Source organism: Centrocercus urophasianus, unplaced genomic scaffold (assembly GCF_019232065.1).
Source record: "Centrocercus urophasianus isolate 14NV4802_14NV808 unplaced genomic scaffold, USGS_Curo_1.0 seq_2, whole genome shotgun sequence".
Lineage (NCBI taxonomy): Eukaryota > Metazoa > Chordata > Aves > Galliformes > Phasianidae > Centrocercus > Centrocercus urophasianus.
Window position 1 is genome coordinate 13,190,001 of NW_024884755.1, and position 26,065 is coordinate 13,216,065.

Below are 26,065 nucleotides of genomic sequence, written 5' to 3' on the forward strand. Positions count from 1 at the left end.
TGAAAATATTGATGAAAATATTGATGAAAATATTGATGAAAATATTGCTACAAATAAAAGCATACAGGGCTTGGTGACTAGATATTGCTCCTTTGTAACCAGGCATGTACAGACAGTGTGCTCAGAGAGATGAGATAAAAATGAAAATGGGAGACAGGACAAGAATTTCGGAGGTGTGGCATGTCTGGCACTGGTGGTTGTGGCTGTGCTCGTAATGCTCTGATATGCAAAAGATACGCTTCTAGGCAGTTACACCTCTGAAAATGTGATGCTCTCTTTCTCCATGCCTAATCCTTGCATCACGGGAGAGGCTCTGAATGTACAGTAAAGCCTTTGATCTGCTTTGAGAGAGGTATTGGCAGAAACTTTTTAGGACTGGCTGCAGAGCTGTTAGGATGTGGGTCACAGCAAAATGCTGTATTGATACCCTGGAGGAGAGTCTGAACTTTTTATTCTGCACAGAACAGAACCTGAGATTAACTGTCTGCCTTACATCTGGATCAGAAAAGTGGATTCCTCAGTTGTTCTCCATGTTTTTGAGTTGGGTTCAGTGATCCAAGATCTTGCAAAATGTTGCAGTATTTGGAAACATTGTGCTGCAGTGCTTATACTCCAGATATTGCATTTGATTTTGCTTTCTGCTTTATGCATTTCCAGTAAGAGTTGCTTTGGGCTTTTTTTTTTTTTTCCCCAAGGAAACAAGAAAAGAGTTAGTTTTGGAATTCAAAGATATATGTTTTTAGGATTAAATATGTTTTGGAACCAGGAAGAAACAAGCTCTTTCTCAGCATGATGAAGGCTAGAGAAAAAGGCAAAGTTTATCGTGCAAGCTTTATGTTTTCCTGCTATTAATGATACTTCCTAAAATGCCTCGAGAAGTTCTAGTTGGAGCTTGCCAGTCACTGGAGCCTTTTTCAAAGGGCAACATGGGTGCTGTACCTTATTTTCAGATGCTTTATATTTAACCTGTTTATCTCTGAGGAAACAATTGATAAACAATCTCTATGTTAAGCATTCTTCTGTAAATGTCACCGGGGAAAGTGCAGGTAGGAAAATGAAGCTAATGCATTCTCAGTGCTCTACCCTTCCTACTAATTCTGCCCTGGTGGTTTTTCTGATAAGCCAGATTTTTCGCTATAACTGGAAACAGAGCAGTGCTGTGACATTGTGTTAATGCTGCAGTAACGTGTAGCCAAAGCAATTAGAAGGAAGAAAGCTGATACCGACAGTAAGTTCACATTCACTTTTTGTTCAGACATGTTTTGCTGGAGTTGAGTTTATCAAACGAAATGTTAAGAAAGCGAAAAGTGAGAAATAAGCCTGTGTGAGGCTCAGTGCAGGTGGCTGTGCCTCAGAGCCCATCTGTCGTGCCCTTGCTCCTTTGCTTAAGACAAAGCTGCTCTGGACTGGATGGGGCCCAACCTGCGGAGCGCGGATCTGCAGGACGTCCCTCTGTCACCGTTACGCTGCGTGTGCAGCGGCGATGATGCACAGTGATGTGGTGGCATTTGTGGATTTCAGTTACAGAGGGGAGGGCAGGAATGGTTGTCCTTGTTTCCGTTCCTGCTGTGGGTAGAGCTGATGCAAGCAGAAGTGGTCAAAAACATTCATGTGTGTTCAGGTACAGAGTTCAAACATACCTCTAATTTGGAAGCTTTTGTATTCTGCTGAACCCAAAATGCCATAGAGGAGAAACAAGTCATGTTTTCATCCAGGTTTGGAGCCCAAGCCATAACACTCAGTGGTAGCTGCAAGTCCATGGTGGTTTGGCTTCAGATTCACGAGTACATGCTAAAGCACTTTGGCAGTATTGGCTTTTTGAGAGCTTTCTGCTGGAAAATCTGCAGCTAGTTTAATTCTGGGCACACAGCTTGCTGAAAACAGTTCAGATTTTCTTGGTAGAGATTTCTTGGACTAATAATCATAACTCTTTGGTTGTTGAGGTCAAAGCTCAGAAGCAGTACACTTAACTTGCCCGTTCCTCCCTGGGTGGAAAACTCAATGTACAAAGTTATGGTTGCAATATTTAAGGATTTACAAAAATGAGCTATTTCCTTTGGAGACAACAATTAAATTAATAAAGTAATCTTGACAGAGGGCAAGGAGATTGCTTCAGGAACGTGAACAGGAAAGCTGACTCGATGGCATATTTGAACTTGGAAAGCCAAAACGTGATTTCCAAGGGTGGGGGTGAGATCTGCAGCCGTTGAAAAGGTTAGAATTATTTTAAAGCAATTTCATTTATTTTATTTTATTTTTTTCTATTTAATGAAATGGGGAGGGGGGGTGTTGGGAGAAAATTAACCTATTGTAGTCTGCCAACCTGTTCTGCTGGGAGGGTATTTCTTTCATGGATTACCTAACACACCTAAGTGCTGTTGTATAAGCCACCTCTATGTTGATGTATAGGGCACCACATAATGTTTCCCTTTTAAGTGGTAGCACTGTGGTCTGAGGATATAAGTAAAGCCAAGTAAATAGGGAGAGTAAATCAAGGAAGCTGAGTGACTTTTCCTGCAGCCTTACTACCCTTGTGTTGCATCTCACCTTCAGATGTGCAGCAGCAGCTGCTGTCTGGGCATGGAACTGTTTCTTCCAAACGTGCATCACCCAGAGAAGCAGTAAGGGAAAGCCTGCTGGTGTCCTGATTCAGCAGCTTGGAGCGTGTGATCCTCATTGCCTGCGTGTGAACCATCTATCAGGGAGTGCAGAGGAAGTGAGTGCATTTAGTTGAGGGCTGAAACATTTAGTTCAAAGAGAAATCATGTTGGAGGATTCAGGCAGCTTAGTCTTCCAAAAAACAATGTAAGATAGAATATGATGGATTAGTTTCTAGTAAACAAGGCTTCTCTGGAAACATATCTCACTGGAGCTGTGGTCATCACGGTCCCTGGGGGAGACTTTTGCAGTTCCTTAGAATTCTCCTCTGGCCTTTAGAGAGCAGCCTGGATGAGCCAGTTTCACAGAAGATGATGGCAGCGTTGCTCTGTGTTTTTCCTTTCCAAGTGTGTCTGCTGAGATGACCAAAGCAGGTGCTCTCACTTGATTTTAGGCACTCTTACTTCATTATCTTAAGAAATAATGTGCCAGGCTAGTTAAGTATTGCATCGGAACAGAACAGTTACCTGAGCATGCAGTTTCATACTGCTGCATCCTTCATGAGCACAGTATTCTTAGGATTTTAGTAAAATATTTGGTTCATTTACTTATTTTTAAACAAAAGAGAAAGTATCACTTTAAATCCTCCAGTGTATCCTTCATACTCAAGGAGCTTATGGAGGTAATTTAGGTTCTGTGGTGCACTGCGTCCTCTCCATTACGTGTTTACCATTCAACTGACACTTTTCTCAAATATTTGCTCTGCTGTTTCACTGCAGTTGCCCTCTCCTTCTCCATTCCCTCACCATCTTTTTCCATGGAGGTATCGCACATATTTCAGTCACCCTGTATTTAAATAGCAGCACTCCCTCCCAGAGCAAACAGGCAGTCGTTAAAACAATGAGGAAGACCAACAGTGGAGGAGGGTATGGGTGAGGCCAGGAGTGTGCAAGCACGGTTTTGCAAGAGGCTTCCTTCTGAAGGAAAACTTTCCGTTAGTAGCAGGCTGTCAGTCTGTACTGCTTGGTGAGACTGAACAAAGGGGAAATCAGTGCTGCAGAGAGCTGGGCATCACTTAAACTTCTGGAGAGTTGTCCAAATTATTGCTCAAGGTGAGACATAAAGCAAAACAATGGGACCGCCATGTTTTCTTACCTCCGCCTGGAGCAGAAAGAAGGAAGAGGAGCTGCTTGTCCTCAGGAGGTCCCTGCTTCTTTCTCTTGAACAGCAGAGAGCTTAGTGAGACTATGAAGAGCACCTGGGGCTTTTTTGAAGGATCCTGTATGCGTCAGTTCTCTTCTGTAATCCAGAGCAGACAGCTGTATGCATACTTCACTGGCAACTCCAGACCTGTGCATCCTTTCCCTGAGTGGAGAATCCGCTGTTGAGAATTAAGCAGCACACTTGGGTTACTGCAATCTCTGTCCTATGCCCAACCATCAGGCTGAGATTGGATGTGGTGTCCTGGGAGCGATGGGGCTAGAAGTGCGTTAAAAATAAAGGAAAAGAAAGCATAAATTGAAACTATTTCAGCTTTTCAACTATTTGTGGTGTTTAATGGTTTTGTGTCTCTACAGATAAAAAGCATGGATGTAAAAAGTAGTGTTGGAGAATTCTTGTTCAAGCAGAAAACAAGAACTTAATATATGGCACATTTATACTTTGTTTAGTTTTGCAGTTGTTTAGTTTGTAAATAAAAATCAGTTGAGAAAGGAGCTGGGATGTGCATGATGAAGGCAGCGTGAGCTGGCAGGATTGCACTCTGAGTCAAGTCCTACACTTCTAATGGGATGTGTGATACTGGGTTATCTTAGCTTCTCTGCCATTCAGTGTTTCATACGTGGAGCAACTTCCAGGTTAGTCTTTGTACTGACAGATAGTGGAGATGAATGCCTTGCTTCCCTTGCAGCTGCCCTAGGCCTTTTGAATTTTCAGCTAAAATTTTCCATGGGAGCTGCAGATCCTTGTGCAGCGGATGTGACCTTACTGATAACAGATGTGGTTTTCCTTCTTCACCTTCTGCTGACCTACTAGAGGTAATGAACAGCAGGCCCTTGGAGATCTGCAAGCCTACAGTGAAAACCACCGTGTGTGCAAGCACAGTGTGCAACACAAACATGCTGTGGTGCTGTTACCTACATCAGTGATTTCTGATTGTCAAGTCCAGTCTTGAAAAACTCAGCTGAGCAGAAGTTTTCCTTTCGTAGTACAGATCAATAAGGTTCCTTAACAGACTGACTATTTCCCAGGTGCCAACTTTGTATCTGAAATCAGCTGATAGTCTTGCATTTCTGGCTCTCAAGGCTGTCCCTGGTTCAAATAGTCATCAAAGGGTAACATTGTTTTAGCACAGATCACGCCTGCTTTGGTCCTTTCTCCTCTCTCTGGTTTGTCAGCGTTTGTTGCATTTCATAGCATGCAACAAGGCTGATACATTGAGAGAGGATTGAAAATAGAGAGCGGCCTCCACTTGTGAACAGTTTGTGGATACAGTTTTGTTTTCTGTCACATCATAGTTGCTATGGTGACTTAGCAAAGATCTCCTTAGCAGTCACGAGATGCTTCATGTTCTGGGCAAAAGACAGAGTTTTGCCTGTATTCTCCAGTATTCTACTAACAGTTGTTCTGCAGAAGAATGTGTGCATATAGACCAATGCAGTAAGTCTGTACAACTCCCATTGCTTATTCCTGCTGCTGTAGAAAGGTGTGTACCTGCTGTGCTGTGCCTGTTCCTTCCTGAAGTAATTTCAAGGAAGGCAGAAAAACAACCTATCCATCTTGCCAAAATCATTGGGTATTTCTTCCAGAGGAGAGCAAAACTGCTGTAAGTGACATATGAAAGGGAACATGAAGCCTGATGGAGAAGGGTCCTCCTCACAAGTCGCTTGTGCAATTTAGGAGGAGGAGGAAGCATTTGGGGCTGATTCACATGGTTAGATTCAGGAAGTCTGAGCTGTGTTCCCACATCTCCCCGAATTCTCATGTCACCTAGGGCATGGTGAAGAACATGATGCAGCTGCAGTCTTAACCGAGATTTTCTTCTAGGTCGATAGGTGGGGGATAATAATCCTTTCAGTTTTTCTACGTGGGGGATAATAATTCATCTTTTCAATTTTTCTAAGTTTACTGGGAGGCTCAGATTTGCAGTTATTCATGCTTTGCTCTCCTCTGATGGTGGATACTGTGCAATTACAGAGTACTTCAGAAATACGGTCTGTGCAATATAAGAGTGCATTCCTAGGTGATGAGCAATCTGTTTTTGTCACTGTGCCCTTCTGATCTGCAAAATGCTCTGCCCCCAGCACTGATATCAGCAAAGGCTGCAACAGATGCTCACAGAGCAGAGGTGTTCCACCTGGTGCCTATGGAAGCCATGCTGTGCCAATAGGTCGCGTTGACCAGCTCTGTCCCCTTCCTGTCCTGGTGAGGTGCAGCTCACAGCAGTCCTCATCCCTGTTAGCAGCAGGTTGGAATAGGAGACAAAGCTTGTTGGACTCCAGTAGCATTTCTGCTGAGCATCTGGTATTGCTGTGAATCCCAGTCCCTTTGACATGTGGGGCTTGTCAAAAAAAAAAAAAAAACTACAACAAACCATTGATCTTTTGTGGACTCTCAGATACAGCACTCTTGATGATGGGCATCTTCAGAAAGTCTGGAAGATATAGGTTTTGTTTTAATCCCAGAAATTCAAATAGTTCTGTTGGTAAAATGACTGAATATGTTTAAATGCTTCTTCAGCTGGTTTTGACAGTAGAAGAGAAGTATCTCCATTAAAAAAAAAATCCATATGCATTTCAAGGAGTATAATTAATGCTTTTTTCCTGCTTATTTGACTTGCTTGTCACGATACATACCCCATCACATGACCTTACTTTCTCATCTTCTTAATGACGAACCTCCGTTCTGTTCTTTAAACATATTTCAGACCTGAATTACTTTGTAGTTCTCTCTGCCAATGCCTCATGCATGGATTTCTCAGATGCTGGCAACTGCATGTCTTAGCGTGGAGAGCAGTTCTTTCCCACCAACCCTTCAATGAATGGTTTTGTCTTGTCCATTTCCTGTACCTCCACAGAACTAATCAGCCCACTACAGTTCACTTTTTTTTTCCTGCACAGCCTGGGATAATCTGCTTCTTCCTGGCAGCAGTTACATTTTTATCAGTTTTGTAAGGTTAATTAATGTAGCAGCCTTCAGTCCCAGTCCTCTTAAATATGTAGTGGAAGAAGCTGCAAAAAGCTAGCTGCAAAAAACAAGCTGCAAAGCCTGACTTGGTTGAATTGCTGTTGAAGTTCTGAGTTGTATTCCCAGCTTGAGGTTTTCCTCCAATGTGTTCCTACTCACCATGCACAGGACAAGTGAGGTCTTTTCCTATTGTGAAACATGTGAGACCTCCAACTCAGCAGCAGGACGGGAGGCTGATGGTGACGATGAGCAGGCCAGGGGCCGGGAGGCATTCAGATGTGGGAATATTGCTCCAAGGGAGCTCAGAAATTCCTTTCTGCAGCTCTGGGACGGAGCTGGATGTCTCACCACTGTTAGTCTTTCTGTCTGTCTTCTTATCAGATTAATCTCCATGAGATTAACATTGACTTTAAACTCTTTCAAGTCATTATGACAAGTGTACACGGCAGTAAATTCTTCCATATCAAGAGTGAAACAAATTGCCCTGCGCTGCGTATTATGGTGCAGTACTGCTAATTGCTTAACTTGATAAATGCCTTCTGATAGGTTATATAGTTAATGAATAAAGATGTTAATTGCTCTTATCAGAAACAGCTACATTTGCAGGGGCGTTCTCTGGAGCCATGGATGTCTCCTAGGAGAGATTTATTTCAAATCGTCCATTGTGTTCAGCAGTTTCAGAGTCCAGGCTGAATAGTCTCCACCCCCATCAAAGTTTCGAAAGCAATCAACTCTTCCTACACATTATTCAGCAAGGCTAAGTCTTAGTTGGATATGGGTATGGCAAACTTACTGCAAGTACAGCATGCTCGTGTTCCCACTGTACAGCAGCATGTTAAGCCTGTTGAGAGCAGCCAAGGGAGAGCTAAGCACCTGAGAGTGGAAGAACAAGGGCCTGGAACATCCCTATTTCCTCCCATCAGCTGGAGTGCTTAATTGGAAAAATCATTCTTTATTGTTGTTGTGTTGGTGGAAGCTGTCAGTCCAAATATACTTTAATGCAAATAACCATCTATAGTTGTAGAATTCATATTTTCTAGATGCTCTTTTTGGAAAATATGTAGCTGAAGGTTTAGTACACGATTATATGAGTAAGTGCCTAAAAACATCATATTAACAATGGACGTCATGTTTATTCTTTCCCTTTTAGAATTTCCCATGGAAACAAGTGGGCAGATTTTTGCATTATTGAGTAGTCTGCTGCTGCTGACTTTTCCCAGAAATACTGAGAGAGCTACCCTTACACGTGAGCCTGAATGTTCTTCCAATTTTGGGAGCACTGATTCCCCCAAGATTTGATTTATAGTGGGTTTTGGTGCATGGCTATTCTGGAACCAAGTTGTTTCAAAGCTGTGTGATTAATAAATCTTTGCAGAACTAAAAAAAAAAAAAAAAAAAAAAAGAAGTGAAGTTCTCACTGAGTTTAAAACATACCTGATTTCCCAATGGAAAAAGTTGCGTGTTTCGTTAAGAGGCTAAAGGCTAACGTGAAGGGCAAAATGATTCCATGTCTTTGGGTTTTTGTTTGTCATAATAAATTTCTTTCTCATTTATGAGTCTCTTAGAATTCTTCAGGACTTGTTCAGCAGCAGGTAGTTAGCCAGAAGTTAGAGCTGTAAATGGAAATCTGGAAATTGACACATGCAGGTTCTCTGGACAGAGTTTTCTAAGTCAGGCTTAATTCTGTAGAGTGAAGGAGAAGGGTGCATTATCTTGCTTCCTTTGACAGATTTCAGGCTTTGCCAAGAAACATAAATGCCCTCTTCAAAAAATGACAGCTATAAAAATAAGAATTATTATTTTCTTAAATAAAAACGTTTTCAACTCAACTTGATTTATTGCTCCTTAAAGGTGCTGTGGTTTTGGAATGTGAAGTGTCTCACACTGCTCATCAGTGGTGCAATATTCTGTTCCCCTATGTTATGTTAATGTGCATGTTTCTCTTTCATGTTACAAATCAGATCGAACCAGCTCAAAAGTATTCTAGTAAATGTCTGAAATGTATTTTCAAACATCTGAATCCACATTTCTGGTCTTCTGTGCTATGGTTTGGGTTTTCCATGGAGTGAGCTTTGGGTGGGGATGCAGCTCCCGAGTTCATGCGAGTGAGACCTGCTGGCAGATGGGGAGGTTGAGGACTTGTGCTGCATCTTCGTCAGCTGCGGTGATTCAGTGATTGACATGCAGATACCTGAGCATCAAAATTGCCTGTGTTATAAGATGAACCGATGACTCAGTCTGCAGTTTTACCTCAGGCCATTTCCTGATAAATGGCTGAACTGTGCTCGGTCTTGTGAAAGCACGAGGAGCACCCCTCTGTCCTCGCTTCTGTGAGTGCCCAAGGCTCTGGGAGGGGACACTGGTGTGGGGCTGACCTTTGGCCTCTGCACTCAGCATCTCCTCGAGCTTCTGGGTCTCCTCATGCTCCAGGGCAGCTTTTGAGTATAGGACAGCAAACAGTTGTAGTAAGGCTTTGCGTGAGGTGTAGCTGGACGCAGAGGATGGAGATCATAGAATCATAGAGTCACCTAGGTAGACACCTCCAAGGTCATCCAGTCCAACCATCCACCTACCACCAATGTTTCCCACTAAAGCACGTCCTTCAGTACAACATCTGAATGTTTCTTGAACACATGTTATACGAAGGACTCCATTGGCTCCTTTCTCTGGATTGAAGCACCATGTCATCTGTATAGTACCTGTTCAACAGCTCAAATTCTGTGAGAATTCAAGTCTTCTTCAAAGTTAATGGAGTGTATTAAGGGCAGTCAGCACCTTTGTGAGAGAGAAATTTAAATTGCCTTGATTCATCTCATTTTATGTTTGCATCTTTCGATCTGGGATTTCTCCCTTCTCCAGTCTTTCAGGGCATGTTTTTGATATCTTTGCCTCCTGAGTATACTAGATTTTCAGCTGGCTGTTTTCATATTTTTCCCTGAGTGTTGTAATGCTGATTACCAAAGGATCTTGGGCCTTTGGCTTCCTGTGAGAACAAGATAATTACTCTCCAGTAGGCAACGCGTGACGTACAGTATCAGCATTAAGCCACTGGGATTCCAGTTACTAGTGTAGAACAATATTGCGGTAACGAATAAGCAGAAGTTTATCATACTTCCTGCATAACAAGGTTTTTGTTAAAGAGACAGTGAAAATTGTTTTCAGTGAGGGCTAAAGCAAAATGAGTCCTCCTGTAGCAAGTGTTGTTTAAAATGATATTGAAGTTCAGTTCGTAGGCTTGCTGACTGACTTTGTTGCAGCAAAGTTCTGTGGTGGGGTCACCAGGTATGTTTTGAACAGTGCAGTTCATGGCCTTATGACCATGTATGAAAAGAACTTAAAAGTCATTTCCAGCTGTACCACCCACATAACTTACAGAAGAAAGCCATGCCAACAAAATGTAGGGACCTTCCAAATGCAGCTTGCTAATTTCACACTCGCCCCCAGAATCTCGTGTTGTGATGCTCAGAGTTGGTCCCATTTGCCCCCAAGCATGATGTGTTTTTTCTTTTGGTTTCTTATTTTGAGACCATCAATTAAAAAGAATCTGTATATTGGGCACAGTGGGAGTAAGTTTATGAAGTTTCAGTTAGGTGTAAGCCAGCAATAATAAGAACATAATTCATAAGCGTAATCAGCTCCATTCACTTGCAAGATGTGGCCATCACAAGGGCTTATCCACGTGGGGGGATTAATCAGCATTCCTGCAGAAGAACAGTTAACTCTGCCATAGCAGTATTGATCAGTTTGCTTACAGTGTAGTGCAGTGAAATGGATGTTGTCTTTGAGGGCATCTGTTAAAACAACACAAAGTGCAGTGTGTGTATGTGTACTCAGCACGTACACACCTATAGCTCTGTGTATTTACTCATGTGTGGGATATAACTTTATGTGAGCTTGTGTATATACATTATTTCAGCTTATCTCTACTTCAGATATAATTGTACTTCTGCAATGCTGAACAGCTATCAGGATGCTAATAAGGAGTTTCCTTATTTCCTTGCTGCTATCAATGTATGTTGTACATGTGACTGCAATGTGTGCTTATGTATGCTTTAATTGTGACTTTTGCTTGAAATTGGGCGTCAGCGGTATCTGCAGTTTGAAACTGGTACTTGCATATGAGCGAAGATGAATGGGTTGGGTGCTCTGCTTTTGATTGTGTTTTTATGAGATGAGGACAGCCAGGGAGAACGAGGATGTTTGGAATAAAACCACCTAAACACAAAATACTGCCATCTGTGTGATCAAGATGCTTCTTACGTTGAGTGCATGAGTGTGGTCAGACACCTTCACAGCTCAAGTTGGTGGTTTGAGACCCAAGTGAAATTTAGTTAGACGTTTTAGTATTCCACGCTTTTGAGTCTGGTCTGTTTGGTTTTTGTTTGTTTATTTATTTTTGTGGGTAATCTTACTTGAACAAGTTGGGTGAAGTTGATTAGGCTGATCTCTCTGCTGAATGGCCAGTGTAGGTATTTTATTTCACAGTTTTACAATGTATTGCAGCTATTTTCATCATCAAAAATAACTTTGATGGTACTGTTCATACTTTAAAATTGTGCTTCTTCTGATGATGAAGTAAAACTTTTTTTCCCCTCTCCTTTGTTTCCTTGCAGCCAACTGGGTACATGGAAAACTCCATTTCCTACAGTGCTATTGAAGATGTTCAACTGCTGTCCTGGGAGAATGCCCCTAAGTACTGTTTACAGCTCACGATCCCAGGGGGTACTGTCTTACTTCAGGTACAGTAAACACAGAAGTAAATTCTCTTTCTTTAACTATGAATCTCCTTGATTTTTTATTTGCTGTTTGTGAAATCTAGTCCTAATTACCTGGGCTCAGAAAAGGCAGAGAACTCTGTGCTGTGAAGTTATCTTTCTGCCACAAATCAGCTCAGTGATCGCTCTGGAATGGTCCATGTTGGTTGACAGAGTGAGATCTGTGGGGCACGATTTAATCTTCTTGTTCATCATACGCATCAAAGTAGTGCTTGATGAAAAGGAACACTAATTTGAACCTGGAACAATCAAAACTCAAGAAAGATCAGCTTGTATAGGAAACCTATATCTGGCAGTGGAACAGATACCACTTATCCTTTTTTAAAGATATTTGATCTTCACTGAAAGATTTCAGATGAGGCTGTGTATTGCAGCCTGCAGCTTCCTCATGAAAGGGAGCAGAGAGGCGGGTGCTGATCTCTGCTCTCTAATGACAGTGATTGAGCCCAAGCAAACAGTGTGGAGCTGCTCAGGAGAGGGTCAGGTTGAATATCGGGAAAAGGTTCTTCACCAGGGAGTGCTCAAGCACTGGAGCAGCCTTCCCAGGGCAGTGGGCATAGCACCGACCTGCTGGGGTTCAAAAAGTATCTGGACACTGTTCTCAGATATATAGCTTGAGTTTTGGTTTGTTCTGTGTGGAGCTAGGAGCTGGACTCAGTGATCCTTATGGGTCCCTTCCAACTTCATCTGCTTGGTGATTCTATGATTTGCATGGGACACTGCATTTTTGTTATTCCAGGTTTCTTCATCCACTGGTGAGGCTATACAGGGCTCCTTAGGTCACTCCATGTTCTAGTGATAGAAGAGCATTCCACAGCTCTGACCTTTGGAATCACTTCGGATTAAGAAAAGTGACTGAACACCCAGCTGATTGATCCCCCCAAAATTACAAACAGCCATAACTTGAAAAAGACTGAAGTGACTCCAGCTTAGCTCAGAGAGTGTTCTCAGCGTTGTTGCAAAGACAAATTGTTCTGTTTCCCTTTGTTTTTTTAGATGAATATACAGTCACAATTGTGTATATGCACTTCATGTGGCTAGGATGGTAAACAGACTGTGGAGTGATTTCTGCAGAAATGGTGTAGAAAGATTAATTTAAACTGTGGGAAATCAATACGAGTAAGGCTTGTAGTGCTAAGATGACTCCAGCTCTCCTCTGCCTTTGTTTTGGATGGCTGGTGGGCCCATTCATACACAGAGCTGTTTCCCAGTAGCTCAAGGGAGCACAGAGCTTGACCTCAGCCCTCCAGGGGGGTTGGGATTGTTTTGGAGTGTCATAAAAATATCATCAGGTTGTGATGACTTTCAACATGTCAAATATGTGGTCACTCAGAAATGGTTACATGTGTATGTTGAAACATCCATGGCCACATCCTTTGTGGAGGATGTTTCTGGAGCTGCTTTTCCTTTACCTTACTGGTGTAAGCATAGAATTGTTTGAGTTGGAAGGGACCTTTAAAGGCCATCTAGTCCGACTGCCCTGCAGTGAGCAGGGACATCTGCATCTCTGTCAGATTGCTCAGAGCCCCATCCAGGATGACTTTGAATACCTCCAGGGATGGGGCACCCATCACCTCTTTGGGCAACCTGTGCCAGTGCCTCACCGCCCTTATTGTAAGAAACTTTCCTTTTGTCCCATCTAAATCTCCCCACTTTTAGTTGGAAGCCATTTTCCTTGTCCTGTCAGAACAGATCCTGCTAAAGAATCTGTCTCCTTCTTTCTTACAGCCCCACTATAATCCTGGGGTTCTACAGTCCTGTGAACGTGGGATACAGACCTTCCCCTAGTGCAGCTCTAGTGGGTTTGGGATCACCTAAGGATGTCTAATCCTGTAGGCTCTCCTGGTGCCAGGGTAGCATTTGCACAGACGCGTGTCCCATTGCATACGGCGCATGCACACGTGCCTCTGCTTGATGCCCAGCAAACATTGCTGTGGCTCAGAATGAATTGCTGATCTGAGGCGTTTCCAGGGAGTGTATGGAGCCTGAATTTCAGGCAGGCTGCTGCAAGTCCACCTAAGTTCTGATTGTGTGGTAGGAAAAGCCTCTATAGTCTGTGACAGTGGGGAAGGCAGGCAAACAAACCATGGTTTCCCAACAGCTAGATTAGGGTCCTCATTATTGATAAAATCTTCCTCGCTTAATTCATCAATTGAATAAATTAGAGAGAAACTCCATTTGTCAAGGTGGACAATTTTGATTTTTTTGTGAGATAATTCTGATTCTTCTATAAATTTGCTTACTAATGCTGGCATTTGTGTTCGTATCCATTTCAACAGCTGGAATGGTTAAATTTGCCTTTCAAAATTCTGTCTTTATTGCATAGCTTATGGTGGCTGCCTTTACTGGCCTGCTTAATAGGAAAGAAGATAAAATGTGAACCCACAGCTCCCTGCTGAGTTTAAAGGCAGTGTGTTAGGGCATACAGAATTGGATCTGGAGTGGCCTGCCATGTATTTCTTTAAAATAAACAAACTCCACAAATAATTATGTTCTTTTAAGAATGAATTAACTTTCTTCAAATAGATTGATGCCTTTATGTAACCTCCTAGGAACTGATACAGAAATGCAGTCAGCTCTTCTTCAGTTAGGTTTTTTGTGGACTGTCCGTGCAGAATGGATCAGTTACTGTATGACTCTGTGGGAATTTCAACAGAACTGAAAACACAAGCTTTGAAAATGTTTTTAGTATTATTTAATCCCCAGCAGTGTCTGGGTTCATCAAACATGACCAGATCAGAGGGAATGTCAAAATAGATTTCTCATGTACGGCTGTAATGTGTATTCACAAATCTAAAACATTATTGAAAATTATACAGTGTACTTAAGAAATCAAAATACAAGAGTGGATTTCTCTAGTAGTTACGTTCAGCAGACGTACTCTGGTATATGTGACACTCCTGAGTATCCAAAAGAGCTGTTCAGTGAGGCGCTGAGAAATTGAGATGCTGAGAAATTAGCTCTTGCATGCTCCAGTTATTTTCAGATTTCCGAGACGCTTCGATATATTTATGGGAAATTGGGACTTCAGATCTTTTATAAAATCATTCAGCCCTGCTCGTCTGAGCAGCAGCACTCTGATGTAACGTCAGGCACCGCTGTCAGGAAGTGTCTGATGGTGGAACAAGTCAGACAGGTCCAAGTGTGTTCCCAAGGTTTCTTCTGAAGTGCACTTGTGAAATCTGTTTGCTGCTTTTGTTTTTGTTTCCCCTCAAATACTTGATCTAAATAAGATTTATGTGTAAGAAAATGTTTAAATGAATTCTTTTGACTTCTACTCCGTGATCTATTTCATGTCGCTGATTAATTTTAGTTCTGTGTTATGTCTTTGTTCGTGCTGTGTTTCATGAACTTGTTAATACCACAGGATACTACTGAGATAATTCGACATAAAATGAAGCACATCAATAGTTACGAATCACAGGTTTACCAGATTAAGGAGAAGTCTAGAATTTTATCTTCTGTTTCACTGGTTTGAAGCAGAAGCAAACTTCAGGTAGCTGGAAATTCCCTCAGAATGGAAATTCATTCCCAGCAGTTCTCGTGGGAGGCTGTCAGTGTGTGGCATTGGGACATCCTCTGTGTGTGTCTGCGGTAGGCATGAGAAATGCCACCAGAGAGACTCGAGTCCGTGTTGGAGCTCTCATTCCTCTATCTGCTATCACCAAGGCCTATTTCTGGCTTATTACTGCATAGCAGTGAGTCAGAGAAGGAAGAGTGCCATTACCTTTCCTTACATCATCCCAATGTCCTCCCCAAGCAGTACTGACCCATCCCAACCCACCTGAACACGTGAGATCTGACAAGTAGTGCCGGAGGTGATGCAGCTCTTGGGAAATCAGATCGTGATAATGGGACACATCTACCTGGGTTTCAGGGGAGGATTTGGTTCTCAGGCAGCACATGGCTTCATCTGGGCTGGGCTGGTGTTGGAATGTCAGCATGGTGGGTGTGCTTTCTGCTTGGGTTTGCCTGAGCATCCATGTATGCCATGGTTTGGCAACAGCAATGGGGAGCTTGGCCCATCCATTGTGTGTGCTGGGACTGCAGGGACAAGCAGGGATGGTCAGAGACAACTTCTTCACCAGTGTGTCATGCTCTCCTTCCTCTGGCCAGCTGGTTTTGGTCCCTGGTTCTCCCAGCATGAAGCTGTCAGCTCTTGTGGGCTTTTTCTTTGCTTTTCTGCAAAGAAGATAGCAGGTGTGACAGGGCTGGAGCTGGCTTGTCGCTTTTTAGGATAGGAAATAAGAGCTAAATAACTGTGAGCTCTTCAGTTTCAGTAATAGACTGTCCTCTTCATGCTGTTTTCTTGCTTTCTGTTTGTAAGGCACGATGTGCTTTGTGGTGCTGCGTGAATGCTAATGAAAGTGATGCTGCTATTGATAGTGAAATAGCTGCAGCAACCTATTGAAAGTGACTGAGAGGGGGAGAAGCTTATAATTTTACAAGCTGTTTAGCAGCAAATGTAGGAAGAGTCTCAGAAAAGAGGCTTTGGTATTTTGGCTGTGATGGTGCTCTCCCATAGTGTCATCTCTTTTTGGATGGGTTGTGAATGCTGTGGAGCTTCTGCCTCCATCCCTCTGCTCGTGGTGTATTTATGTCTTGGGGTGGTCAGAAGGAAGGGCAGGCAGGGCAGGAAACCCCGACGGGCACTGCAGCCGCATGCTCAGCTCAGCCCTGTGTTAGCCAGAGAGTCCCCATGGTAAATATTTTCACTGGAATTTTTGATAATGTTATGTTTCAGTCTCCTTGGAGGCCCCTGTCTCTGTTTAGATGTGATGAGGAAAGCATGACAAAAACTCATCCTGTGATGACATAAAACCATAAAGCCAGGACATCCTGCTGACCAGAGAGCAAGCGAGGGGGAGAAACACAAATACAGAGTAAACCCAGGGAGAATGAAAAACAGAATCTGGATCCTCAAACCCTGCTTATTGCCACATCTCTTCAGATGGCAGAATCCCATGGATTGTGTGTGAAGGGTGCTGTTGTAAGGAGAAACATGGGAACTTTCTGCTATGTGGACAAGCCTGTTCTTGCATTCTGAGTAACACACATGCCTGTAATGAATGATGCTGTTGTACTGACTTACTGTTAGAGAGGCTTGGTAGCATGGCACATGTGGTATGATGGATGGGATGTTTTCTGCTGTTGCTGGCTGTTGCAGGCACGTTATCTGAGCAGAGCTGTGAATATCTATATTGGCTGTAGGTCTTCACCATCGTTCCTCAAGTGCTTGCTTTCTTGCACAGGTTCAGATGCTCTGTTTCTCAGCAGTGCACAAGTTCCTGCTTTGTCTGTTTTCACTTGGGTGGAAGTTGCTGCAGGGACTTTAGTGCTGGCATGCAAAAAGAGTTGGATTTCTTAGGAAAAAAATCTCTACTTTCTAGAAGTTCAATGCTTTTTAATGACAAAGTGCATTCTTACTCACTGGCTAAGAAGTGAGGTGCTTTGGGTGCAGAAAAAAATACTTCCCCTTTTGAACAGAGGTGCACGTTTGTTTATGTTACCAAAGCTCAGTATATGCAGGTATTTAATCTCCTGTGCAGCTTTCCTTCTGTGAGCAATCTTTTCTAAACTGTTGAAATGAATGCTGTGAATGATGCTGGCACTGCAGCTGGTCCCCAGTGGATTTTCCTCAATCTGAGCGTTTGCACCTCAACGATTGGAACATAAAACCCTTCAGGACTCAGTTCCAGGGTGAACTCATCTTTGAAAACAAAAAAACAAGAAACCCCACCATACAGAAGTACCGCTTACAGCAGGCTTTCTTCAAGCAGCTGTTCTTGCTGCTCATTGGGATCACAGGTAGACAAAGGAGCTACGTGTAGTTTCAATCTTCTTGCATGTTCTATAGATTTTACTGCCTAATTTTCCTGTTTTCTAAAGTTCTTCCCTATGAGAGAACAGTGGAGGGCCTTAACTATGCAGACAGCTCCAAACTATGGGGCACCCACCAGCCTGCTAAAGCCATTGAATTTGGGATCAAAATTTGGAGCAGAACTGGGCTCTACAACACATATGGTATCCAAAGTGTCATTTTATGTAGATAGATAGGAATGAAGTACACTGTATGGTTTGGAGCTCACTGTCTTCAACCTCAGAAAAGTACAGTAACCTGGACCCCTGGGTGAGTGTGGTGTGTGCCGTGGTGGCCAGTGAGCATCCAAAATTCTTCCAGTAAAAAAGAAATATTTCTGAATGCTCCCTTTGTTGGTGCAAACCTGGAGAAGAGGGAGGGATGTGGGATGCTGTGCTGGTTCGTGTTGTTGGCTGAGCCCTGCTGAGGTCAGGTACTCCCTGCAGCCAGCTGTGGTTTTGTGGCTGGCCGGGCGGAAGGCTGTGCAGCAGGATTAGTGCTCATGGGGGGAGCTGCTGCCAGGCTGCTCCATCCTGATAATGCTGCTGAGGTTAAAGGAGCTCTGCCTATCTGTGCTGAACACTGTTGAAAGAGCTGCTGAAGGAACCACTGGTGTTCTAGGTTCCTCTTACTGTTGACTCCCGATCGCTAATAGAAGAGGGAATTCCCTAAAGGTTTGGTTTTTTGTGTTTGCTTTGTCTTCTTTGTTTTCCTTGGAAGTGATCTTGAAAAGATGCTCGAACTCTGGCAGGTTCTAGTTTGAGAGCTGTTTGTGTTGTAACGTGTATCCAGATGCAAACTTCCTTGCAAACTATCACTTTCCAATAGCCAGAGTGTAGTCTACCTGTTGATGATGCATTGTTACTTTCCTAATTTTCCTTTTTAAATGCTATTTGAAGGCCACTGCTTTCAAGTTTCAACTCTTTTCCAGTTTGTTTTGTGGTCTTTCACATTGTGTTTCCTTTGTTTGCTCTGTATTTGCATTCCACTGTTGTCTCTGACTGATGCTGTTGTTCTCTGTAACAGTTTCTGTCATCCAATTTAAGGCTCCAGTTGGTTGCAAAATCTATCTGTACATATCTACAAATTCTATTTATTTATGGCATTCTTACAATCTGCAGATAATGACATCCCCAAAAAAGGAGGGTAACTACCAGTTCTCAGCAGTTCCCATCATAGGGCTCTAGCATTTGCTCTTTCTTTAGGCTCAAATGACTGTTGACTCAAGGCATGTAATGGTCAGAGCAGGGATTAAGGCAGGGTGGCATTTTGCTTGATTAAGAGAAGTACTGCTGGAATATGAGGGTTGGTGTAGGAGTGGGGTCCAAGAAGCACTTTGGGGGAAATTGTTTCTTAGCTTTGCACGGGCCAAAAAGACAAGAATTTCTTTCAGAACAGAACATTTCTGACTTCCTAGAGGAGAGTGGCTTAGTCTGGTGGCAGGAGGAAGTCACTGGAAGTCACTTGCCCAATGGCTTGTGGGCTTCTGGCCTCACTTGGGTTACTGTGCTTAAAAATACGAATACATACCCTGACAAAGTTGTTAATGGACTTGTAGTTCCGGACAGAGCACTACAAATACCAGCTGTTGCAGTTCTTGAGAGTCTTACTGGCAGTGACGATGGTTCCAGCTGACAGTCTGTACTTCAGCTGTGGCCACTTCTGTTCCTCCTCTTCTCCCTGCAGGCTGACAGGTTTTTCCCATGGGTAACGATACACGAAACTCGAACTAGCATCGTCATGAGCACTCACTTTGACAGGGATGTTTGTCCAGAAAACACAGCTGGAGTTTTTATTCCCCTTCAAGAAGGACATTTTTTGAGAGAGGGAATGAGAGCATGTGTTGGAGAAAGAAAGTGCCTGAGCGTATTTACTTTGTGCCTTTGTAATTGTGTCCAAAAATGATCTTCATGTCCTATTGCGTCAAATTATTTTGGACCTTTTTGTTATATTAAAATAGAGTAGGAGCTGCATTAAATGAAGTTCAATCCTGTAACATATTTAGGGAAAAGATCTATCTTGAATATATACGAGTGGTAGCAAATTTGTGTTCTGAAGTGTCGACATTCTGCACGAGGTGGAAATTCTGTGTTTGATAAATGCTGTGATCAGCCCAGACCGTGATAGATTAATTCTGCTGTAGTGCCTAGAGATCTACTGGGGAGCAATCCATTGTCATCTATGTATAAAAATAAATAATGTGTAATACAGACGTAAAAAGAGCATTACTGCATTTGGTCCTGAGAAATCGGTCCAAATTTGTGTCACTGTGAGATCAGTATCTGACCTTGGGATTAAACACAGGTTTGGTAACCACGCAGCGTTTTTCCTTCTAGTATTCTTGACGTTATCAGTGAACTTTGTCAGGAAGTGAAATCCATTCTGCAGCGAATACTTATCTAAAAAGGTGTTGGAGAGTAAAATTGTTGAAGGATGCTTTAAATTGCTGGAAGCATGTGGTTTTTCTCTAGCAAAGAAACCATACCCTTTTAATACAGACAGACGGGCTGTTCTTTCTCACTGATTGTGTAAAGCATTTTGATTTGCAAGTAAAACTTGCCCACTGGCAGGGACAAGATAGAGCTGGAAAAGCCAAAGGGCATCTCTACCCACTCAAATATTTCAAACTTATGTCACCTTGTTAAGGCATGCGTATTTACGTCACTGTGGATGCTTTTATATTTTTTGATACCGAGCCTTTTGACCTTTGGGAGTGCTGAACTGTTCCTTCGTTGGCTATGAACACTGGGAATTTCTGGCAGCTCTGCTTAAAACGGGTGATCCCTGGGAGCAGTTATTGCAACATTTGTGCAGTTGCTGCGAGCAGCCCATGCGTGTGTGTGCATGTCTGCCTGTGCTGTGCTTTTCCCTCTGTTCTAATATCACTGAAAGAGCTGAGGTGTGATGGAAGCACGTTGTGGCCAGCTGGGGAGCAGCGCAAGGAGGGAGGCTGTGAATGGAAAAAAACAGTACGTCCCCAGTAAAATGTCAGCCTGTCTTTTTCCTCTGTTCGCAGTGATTGATGGAGAAAGCGAATGTCCTGCAGATATTAAAGAGCTGATCAAAACCTGATTGAAATCACTGAGGTTTTTTTCACAGTCTTTGGTCTGGACACCATTTCAAGGAGGTTAATATTTCATAAGGTTTTGGTTCAGTGTTTTATATTTGCAGCAAGGTCTTCATGTCATTGCTTTCTATGAAAATAAATTGGTTATAATGTAAAACTGGAGCTCTGTGCAGAGTTTCCCTCAATCCAATTAGGCTGGGGTTGGAGTTGGCCAAGGTCACAGAGTTCAGATGAACACGGCGAGTGCAACCTTGCTGCTTTTAGGCCACACATGGGTGACTTGCTTAGCTTTGGCTTAGTGATCTGAAACACTGATAGAAACTAATGATTCTATTTGTAACTTTTTTTATTGCAGGCTGCAAACAGTTACCTGAGGGATCAGTGGTTCCATTCTTTGCAGTGGAAGGTAAGTTCTGCACTTTACAGTTTCCTTGTGTATCTTTAAGAATACGTTTTAACAGTGCTCTTTCCTTGGTTGCAAGAGCCAGGAGTGTCTCTTTTCATCCACAAACCCTAAATCAGAACGTCTGTGAGTTTCTTGGATGAAATGGACACATCCCTTTGTTACAGAGCTTGATGTTATCAAGATGTGATCTCATAGATAGTGAGTAAATTCATATAGAAGCATAATGGTTTTGGATTTGCACTGTGAATTGTAACACATTATGGAATGACTGCAGCCCTGGCATATGGTCAAGGCTCTTGGTATACTTGGGTTTATATATATTTTTTTTGTTTGTTTGTTTTGAGAAATTTTGGAGGAAGAGCATCTCTTAGAGTTACTTGTTGTAAGTAACATCAGCCTGTTATGCAGAAGTCTGTGTCCACACTTTGGAATTATGTAGTTCTCAAGGCAGTTTCCATTGCAGAGGTCTCAGCCCTTTCTTGCGCTCTACCAGAACAATGAGCTGCTTGCTCTGAGCAGGGGCAGTGGGTCACAGTGACAGCGTTGTGTCTCGAAGCAGAACATTCCTCATCACAAGCTGAAGCTGCTGACCTTTGGATGGAATCTGTATGGATGTGAGATGCAGCTGTAAATCAGCTGTGGCCAGATGCTGAGCACGGCTGTCCACCATCCTGTGGTACAATGCCAAAGAGCAGCTCTGTAGCTCAGGCTTCTCTTTTCAGGGTTTCAGCGAAGTCAGCCAGGTTAGCTGCACAGTTTATCAAAAGTTCAGCCTGCTGACAGCAACCACATGTGAAAATAGAAGGAAGTCCCTCCCACCAAATTGATTTTGCTGTGGGTGTTTCTGATACTCCTGCTGTTGGAAAATACTTGGGTGACAAAAGTGCAGTGTTTGTGTGCTTTGCATAGCCATCAGTGTCTGTCAGAATTGTGTTCTGAGCGGGTCCAGGTTCTTATCAGCAGGAGCCAGGTGTCGACAACTTCTTTTCCAGACCACTGGCAAATTGTGCAACCTGTTTCCCCAGTTGTTGAAATGAGCACGGGACAGTGGTACTGATAGCAGAAGGCTGGGCTGCAGTGTGGCACTGTATTTTGGCTTCTTGACAGCATCATTAACACAGTGCTGTTCTGGTCTTGCTTTCTTTGCAACTCCTGAGGATAACAAAGAGGCAATGAAGCTTAAAGCGTGCAGAAAGTATCTCCCTTAATTCCCTTGTCTTTCGACAGGCAGAGATGATCAGAAAAAGGCAGAATTTCTTATTCTACATGGTCACCAAGCAGGACATACGAGGCACTGGTGTGATGCCAGCACATGCTTCCCTCTTATAACAAAGCAAAAACCAGGCTTGGAAGCGCAGCTCTGAAAAACATGAGGAGTGTAAAGATGCAGCCTGCTCACCCCCTGCCCACCCCCCAGTTCCCATCAATGTAACGATGAAGAAAACGTCTGGGCAGTGACCTGGTTTGCTCACATGCCTCTTGGTTGTGGAGAGGGAGCATTGCTCTGTGGGAGTTGTTTTTAAAAGAGTATTTCTTAAACTTTCCAATGCTTCTGACCAAGCCTCTAATTTTGGGAAACTCTGAGTGATTTGACTTGTTGCAAAGTAGATTTTATTTTTGCTTCCTTGCTTCCCTCCCCACCCCCAGTAAGTTCACTTTTGAAAAACAAGTGAAACATTATCTTGATTTGAAAGACCTTCCCTTTACCAAGAATAGCAAGTAGCTTTTTCCCATAAGAACAAGGACAGGGTTTAGTCACTGCTCAGGTACTTTACACTAACAAATTCCTCTTTGCTAACATGGAGGTAGTTTTGATGGGTTTTGTAGCTTAGCAGCGAGAAGGAACACCTGCCAGCTTTCTCCTCTGTACTTTGGAGGACACTGGGCAGCTGTAAGTAAAACCACCGCAGAACTAAGAGGCACGACAAATGTTGTGCCCAGGGAGAGACCAGAGCAGCGCAGTTGCATGAGCTGCCCTTAAGAAGCTTGCTGCTTTAGCCTATGGCTGTAAGAGCCAGGTGCCCATGAAATTTGCATGTTTTGATGATTAAGCAGGTAGTGAGGGAACCCGCACAAAGCTACGAAGCCTATTCTGCTGGAATGAGTCTATTTACACAAAGCACCAGCTGGCACAGAGATCGCCGCAGCTGTATTATAATTGGGCGGTTGTGCTGATGAATGATATATTTGTCCAGTGGTCTTGCAAATAATAGGTCAGAGCATTTCTGTGGGGATGTAGAACACAGATGCAAAACGGTGCAGATAACTGTAGCGTAGTTACTTGGAGGAAAACAAATACTCAGCAGAGATGAGCTTGCTGTTGTTTGTATTCCTGGGGTGAAAGAATCTAGTGGGTCTGGCTGAGCCCAGCATCGCTCCCTGTGCCCCGTGTAAACAAGGCTGGAGGAACCCATTTCATAGCTGGCAAACCCATATGCAGAGTTCCCAGCAGTGAGGACTAGCCTCCAGCATACCCCTCTGATCTCACAACAGGAATACTTGTGTTACAGCTGTGGGAGCAGACTGGCGTTCTGTCAGTGTCTTTCCACCTCCTTTTCCTATGTGTCAAGCCTTTGGAGTTGGTTGTGGTTTGCACATTGTCTGAGCTACCAGGAGAATGGCTGGGTCCAGTCAATAGCTGTATTGTTACACATTCGGGGAAGCTTCTTATGTTCAGACATTTTCTGGGTATCCCTTGGTCTCGTAAGAAGGTGCCAAAGTCAGTGAGAGCTTTCTTGTGGCAGTTTTAAGGACTGTGGGATGCTGTGGCAATTCAGTTTGCCAGCTTGCACCCTGGAAATCATTTTTGTTCCAGAACCAAACATTGAAATAAAAATGAAGAACAATTTCTTTCTGCAGCTTAGGGAATAATAAAAGAGGTGCTTCAGATAAACAGAACTAAAAGAAAACCAAACACGTAATTATCCATGTTTTAGATCCAGTTCCAAGAGGTTTTATGTGTCATCCAGCTAACTAGCTGTCAGGATGCTTACACAGCTTTTTAGGTGTGACTCTCTTTGAATGCTGCGCTCCTTGAAGAGAATCTTGATGTCAGGGCAGTCTGCTTCTCATCGGCTCATTTTCTCTTTGCGTTTTTCATTTCAAACCCTCCCACTAAGAGCGATGCATAATTCCTTTTTTAATCTGACTATCAACAACTCCTAGAGCCTTTTTGGCCACCTCAGCCTATTTTTAGAAGTACCGATTCCCTTCGGGTCATAGCTAAGCCAAACTGTCTTTGTCCTCCAGAGAATAAACAGAATAGGTTAGCAACTGTCCAGATCCTCAAACATGAAAAAAAAAATTAATCTGAAAAGTTAATCTGTTGTGTCAGAAGTGTTCCCTTCAACCAGGGAGGTTGGTTTGAAACCCTGATAAGTAATCTCTGGTACTTGGAAGCTGATTAGTCACAACAGTGTATCAATAAAGATAACAGCATTTTCTGTGGATATACAACAGGGAGTAACACACGCGGTTCACTGCCCGTTCTGGATCTAGGCTTAGGTATGGTGGCAACCAGCCATTGCTGTAGGGGATGACTGTGGCCAAGCTTGGCTTTGATTGGTGCTGTTGTAATTTTGTGACGCACAAAGACACCCAAGTATGTACCCTGGCATTTTCCCAGATAGTATCCATCTAATTTGTTGGCCATTTGTACTTTGCTGTCTTTGGGGTAAGGTCTGTTTCTACGTACTTGCATAATGTGTAGCACACAGAGGTGCTGTCCCCTGAAGAATCCATTGAATCCTGCTACAGGGTGCTTCAAGTGCTGATCATGGAAGGACACACCTTACTATTTTAGTTCCACACTGCGCTTGAGTTCAAAATGACAATCTCCGGGTCTTCTCATGTGGGGTCTGGTCTTCTGGTAGGCAGCACAAGTCTAGATTTACGTTTGTTGGAAATGCACCTGAAGGTTCTTTTTAGCATTCTGGATAGTGAACTCTGAACACCACCTGCGCTGTGAGATGTGGGTTGCTGGTGTTTCCTAGTTAGCTGAATGATGCAGCAATGAAACACGTCAGTTGGAGGCCTTGGGGGAACGTCCCGAGCTGACACAAGACACAGAGCATAGAGCTGGGAGCTTTGTGTGCCTGTGACCTGGATCTTCTAGAAAGGCTTGCCTATGTCTTACTGATGCTATTAACCAGTCCTCAGTTCTCCTCTCATGCTGCTTTGTCAGGGATTTTACCCATCTGTTAGCAGTGAAATACACCAACTGCAGAACAGTTTAGGCTGGAAGGAACCACTGAACATCACCTGGTCCTCTCATCACCCACATCCCTTTCCCCCCATTGCAGGCTGTGCTCCTTGCTTGTGTGAGGTTGCTCAGGGCATGCCCAGCTGTGAAGCCCAAAGCAGAACATGAGGTCCACATGTGGTCTCAAGTGCTGAGGGGAGCAACTTCCTCCCAAACCTGCCTTTGCTGGTGCCTCCCATTGTGTCATCAGCAAGCACAATCTCTTTGTTTTAAAATGACTTCTCTGCACAGACTCCATGTTTTGATTCCCATGAATTAGGAACTGGAACAATGCTGTCATCTGGGATTTGCAAGCATTTTGCATCGAATGCTAAAACAAGAATTGTTGGCCCTCATTCAAAAACTTTAATTTTGATTTAATATTTCTCTGGTTCCCTTAGGTATTGTTTGATCTGTGTCTTCAGGAAATAGATACTTCAATGCACAAGCGGCCCTATTAATTGCAGAGGGATTGCTTGTCATGTAAAATCATACTTGACCTGAATAACGATACCCTCTCTGCTTTTTACTGTGTGCAGGTTACAAATTCCCTATCCATTAACACAGAATATTTTTATACAGTAGGTGATTTACTCAGCTATGTGAGAGTATCAGTGTCTGTATCTAACAGGGAAAGTTCAGAGGGGTATTTTTCTGTGCTTTAAACCTACAGAAAATTAAGAGAAAGTGTTCTTGAAAGTGTGGTGAAGCTTTCCTTGTGTAGAAGCACCTTTACGGTTTTGTCACCATGGTAATGATTAAAAATAGTGCTGATACAAGAGTGGGGCTTATATAGAATTTAAATTATGACATTAAAGAAATTTATAGCCTTAAATCTCAGTAAATCATGCCTCAAAACTATGAGATCAGGAAAAAAATCACATCAGTTACAGCTAAAAATGCCCACATCTGTCATTTGTATTTAATCACATGA

General features: G+C 43.1%; 1 protein-coding gene across 1 annotated transcript in view; it reads left to right on the top strand.

The window, feature by feature from the left end:
* LOC122161706 (c-Maf inducing protein) overlaps positions 1-26,065 on the top strand; it is a 99,957-nt gene that overhangs the window by 53,633 nt on the left and 20,259 nt on the right. The window contains exons 2-3 of the mRNA XM_042821283.1: positions 11,397-11,522; positions 20,841-20,891. Coding sequence (XP_042677217.1) covers positions 11,397-11,522; positions 20,841-20,891 — 177 coding nt within the window. The remainder of the gene's footprint in view (positions 1-11,396; positions 11,523-20,840; positions 20,892-26,065) is intronic.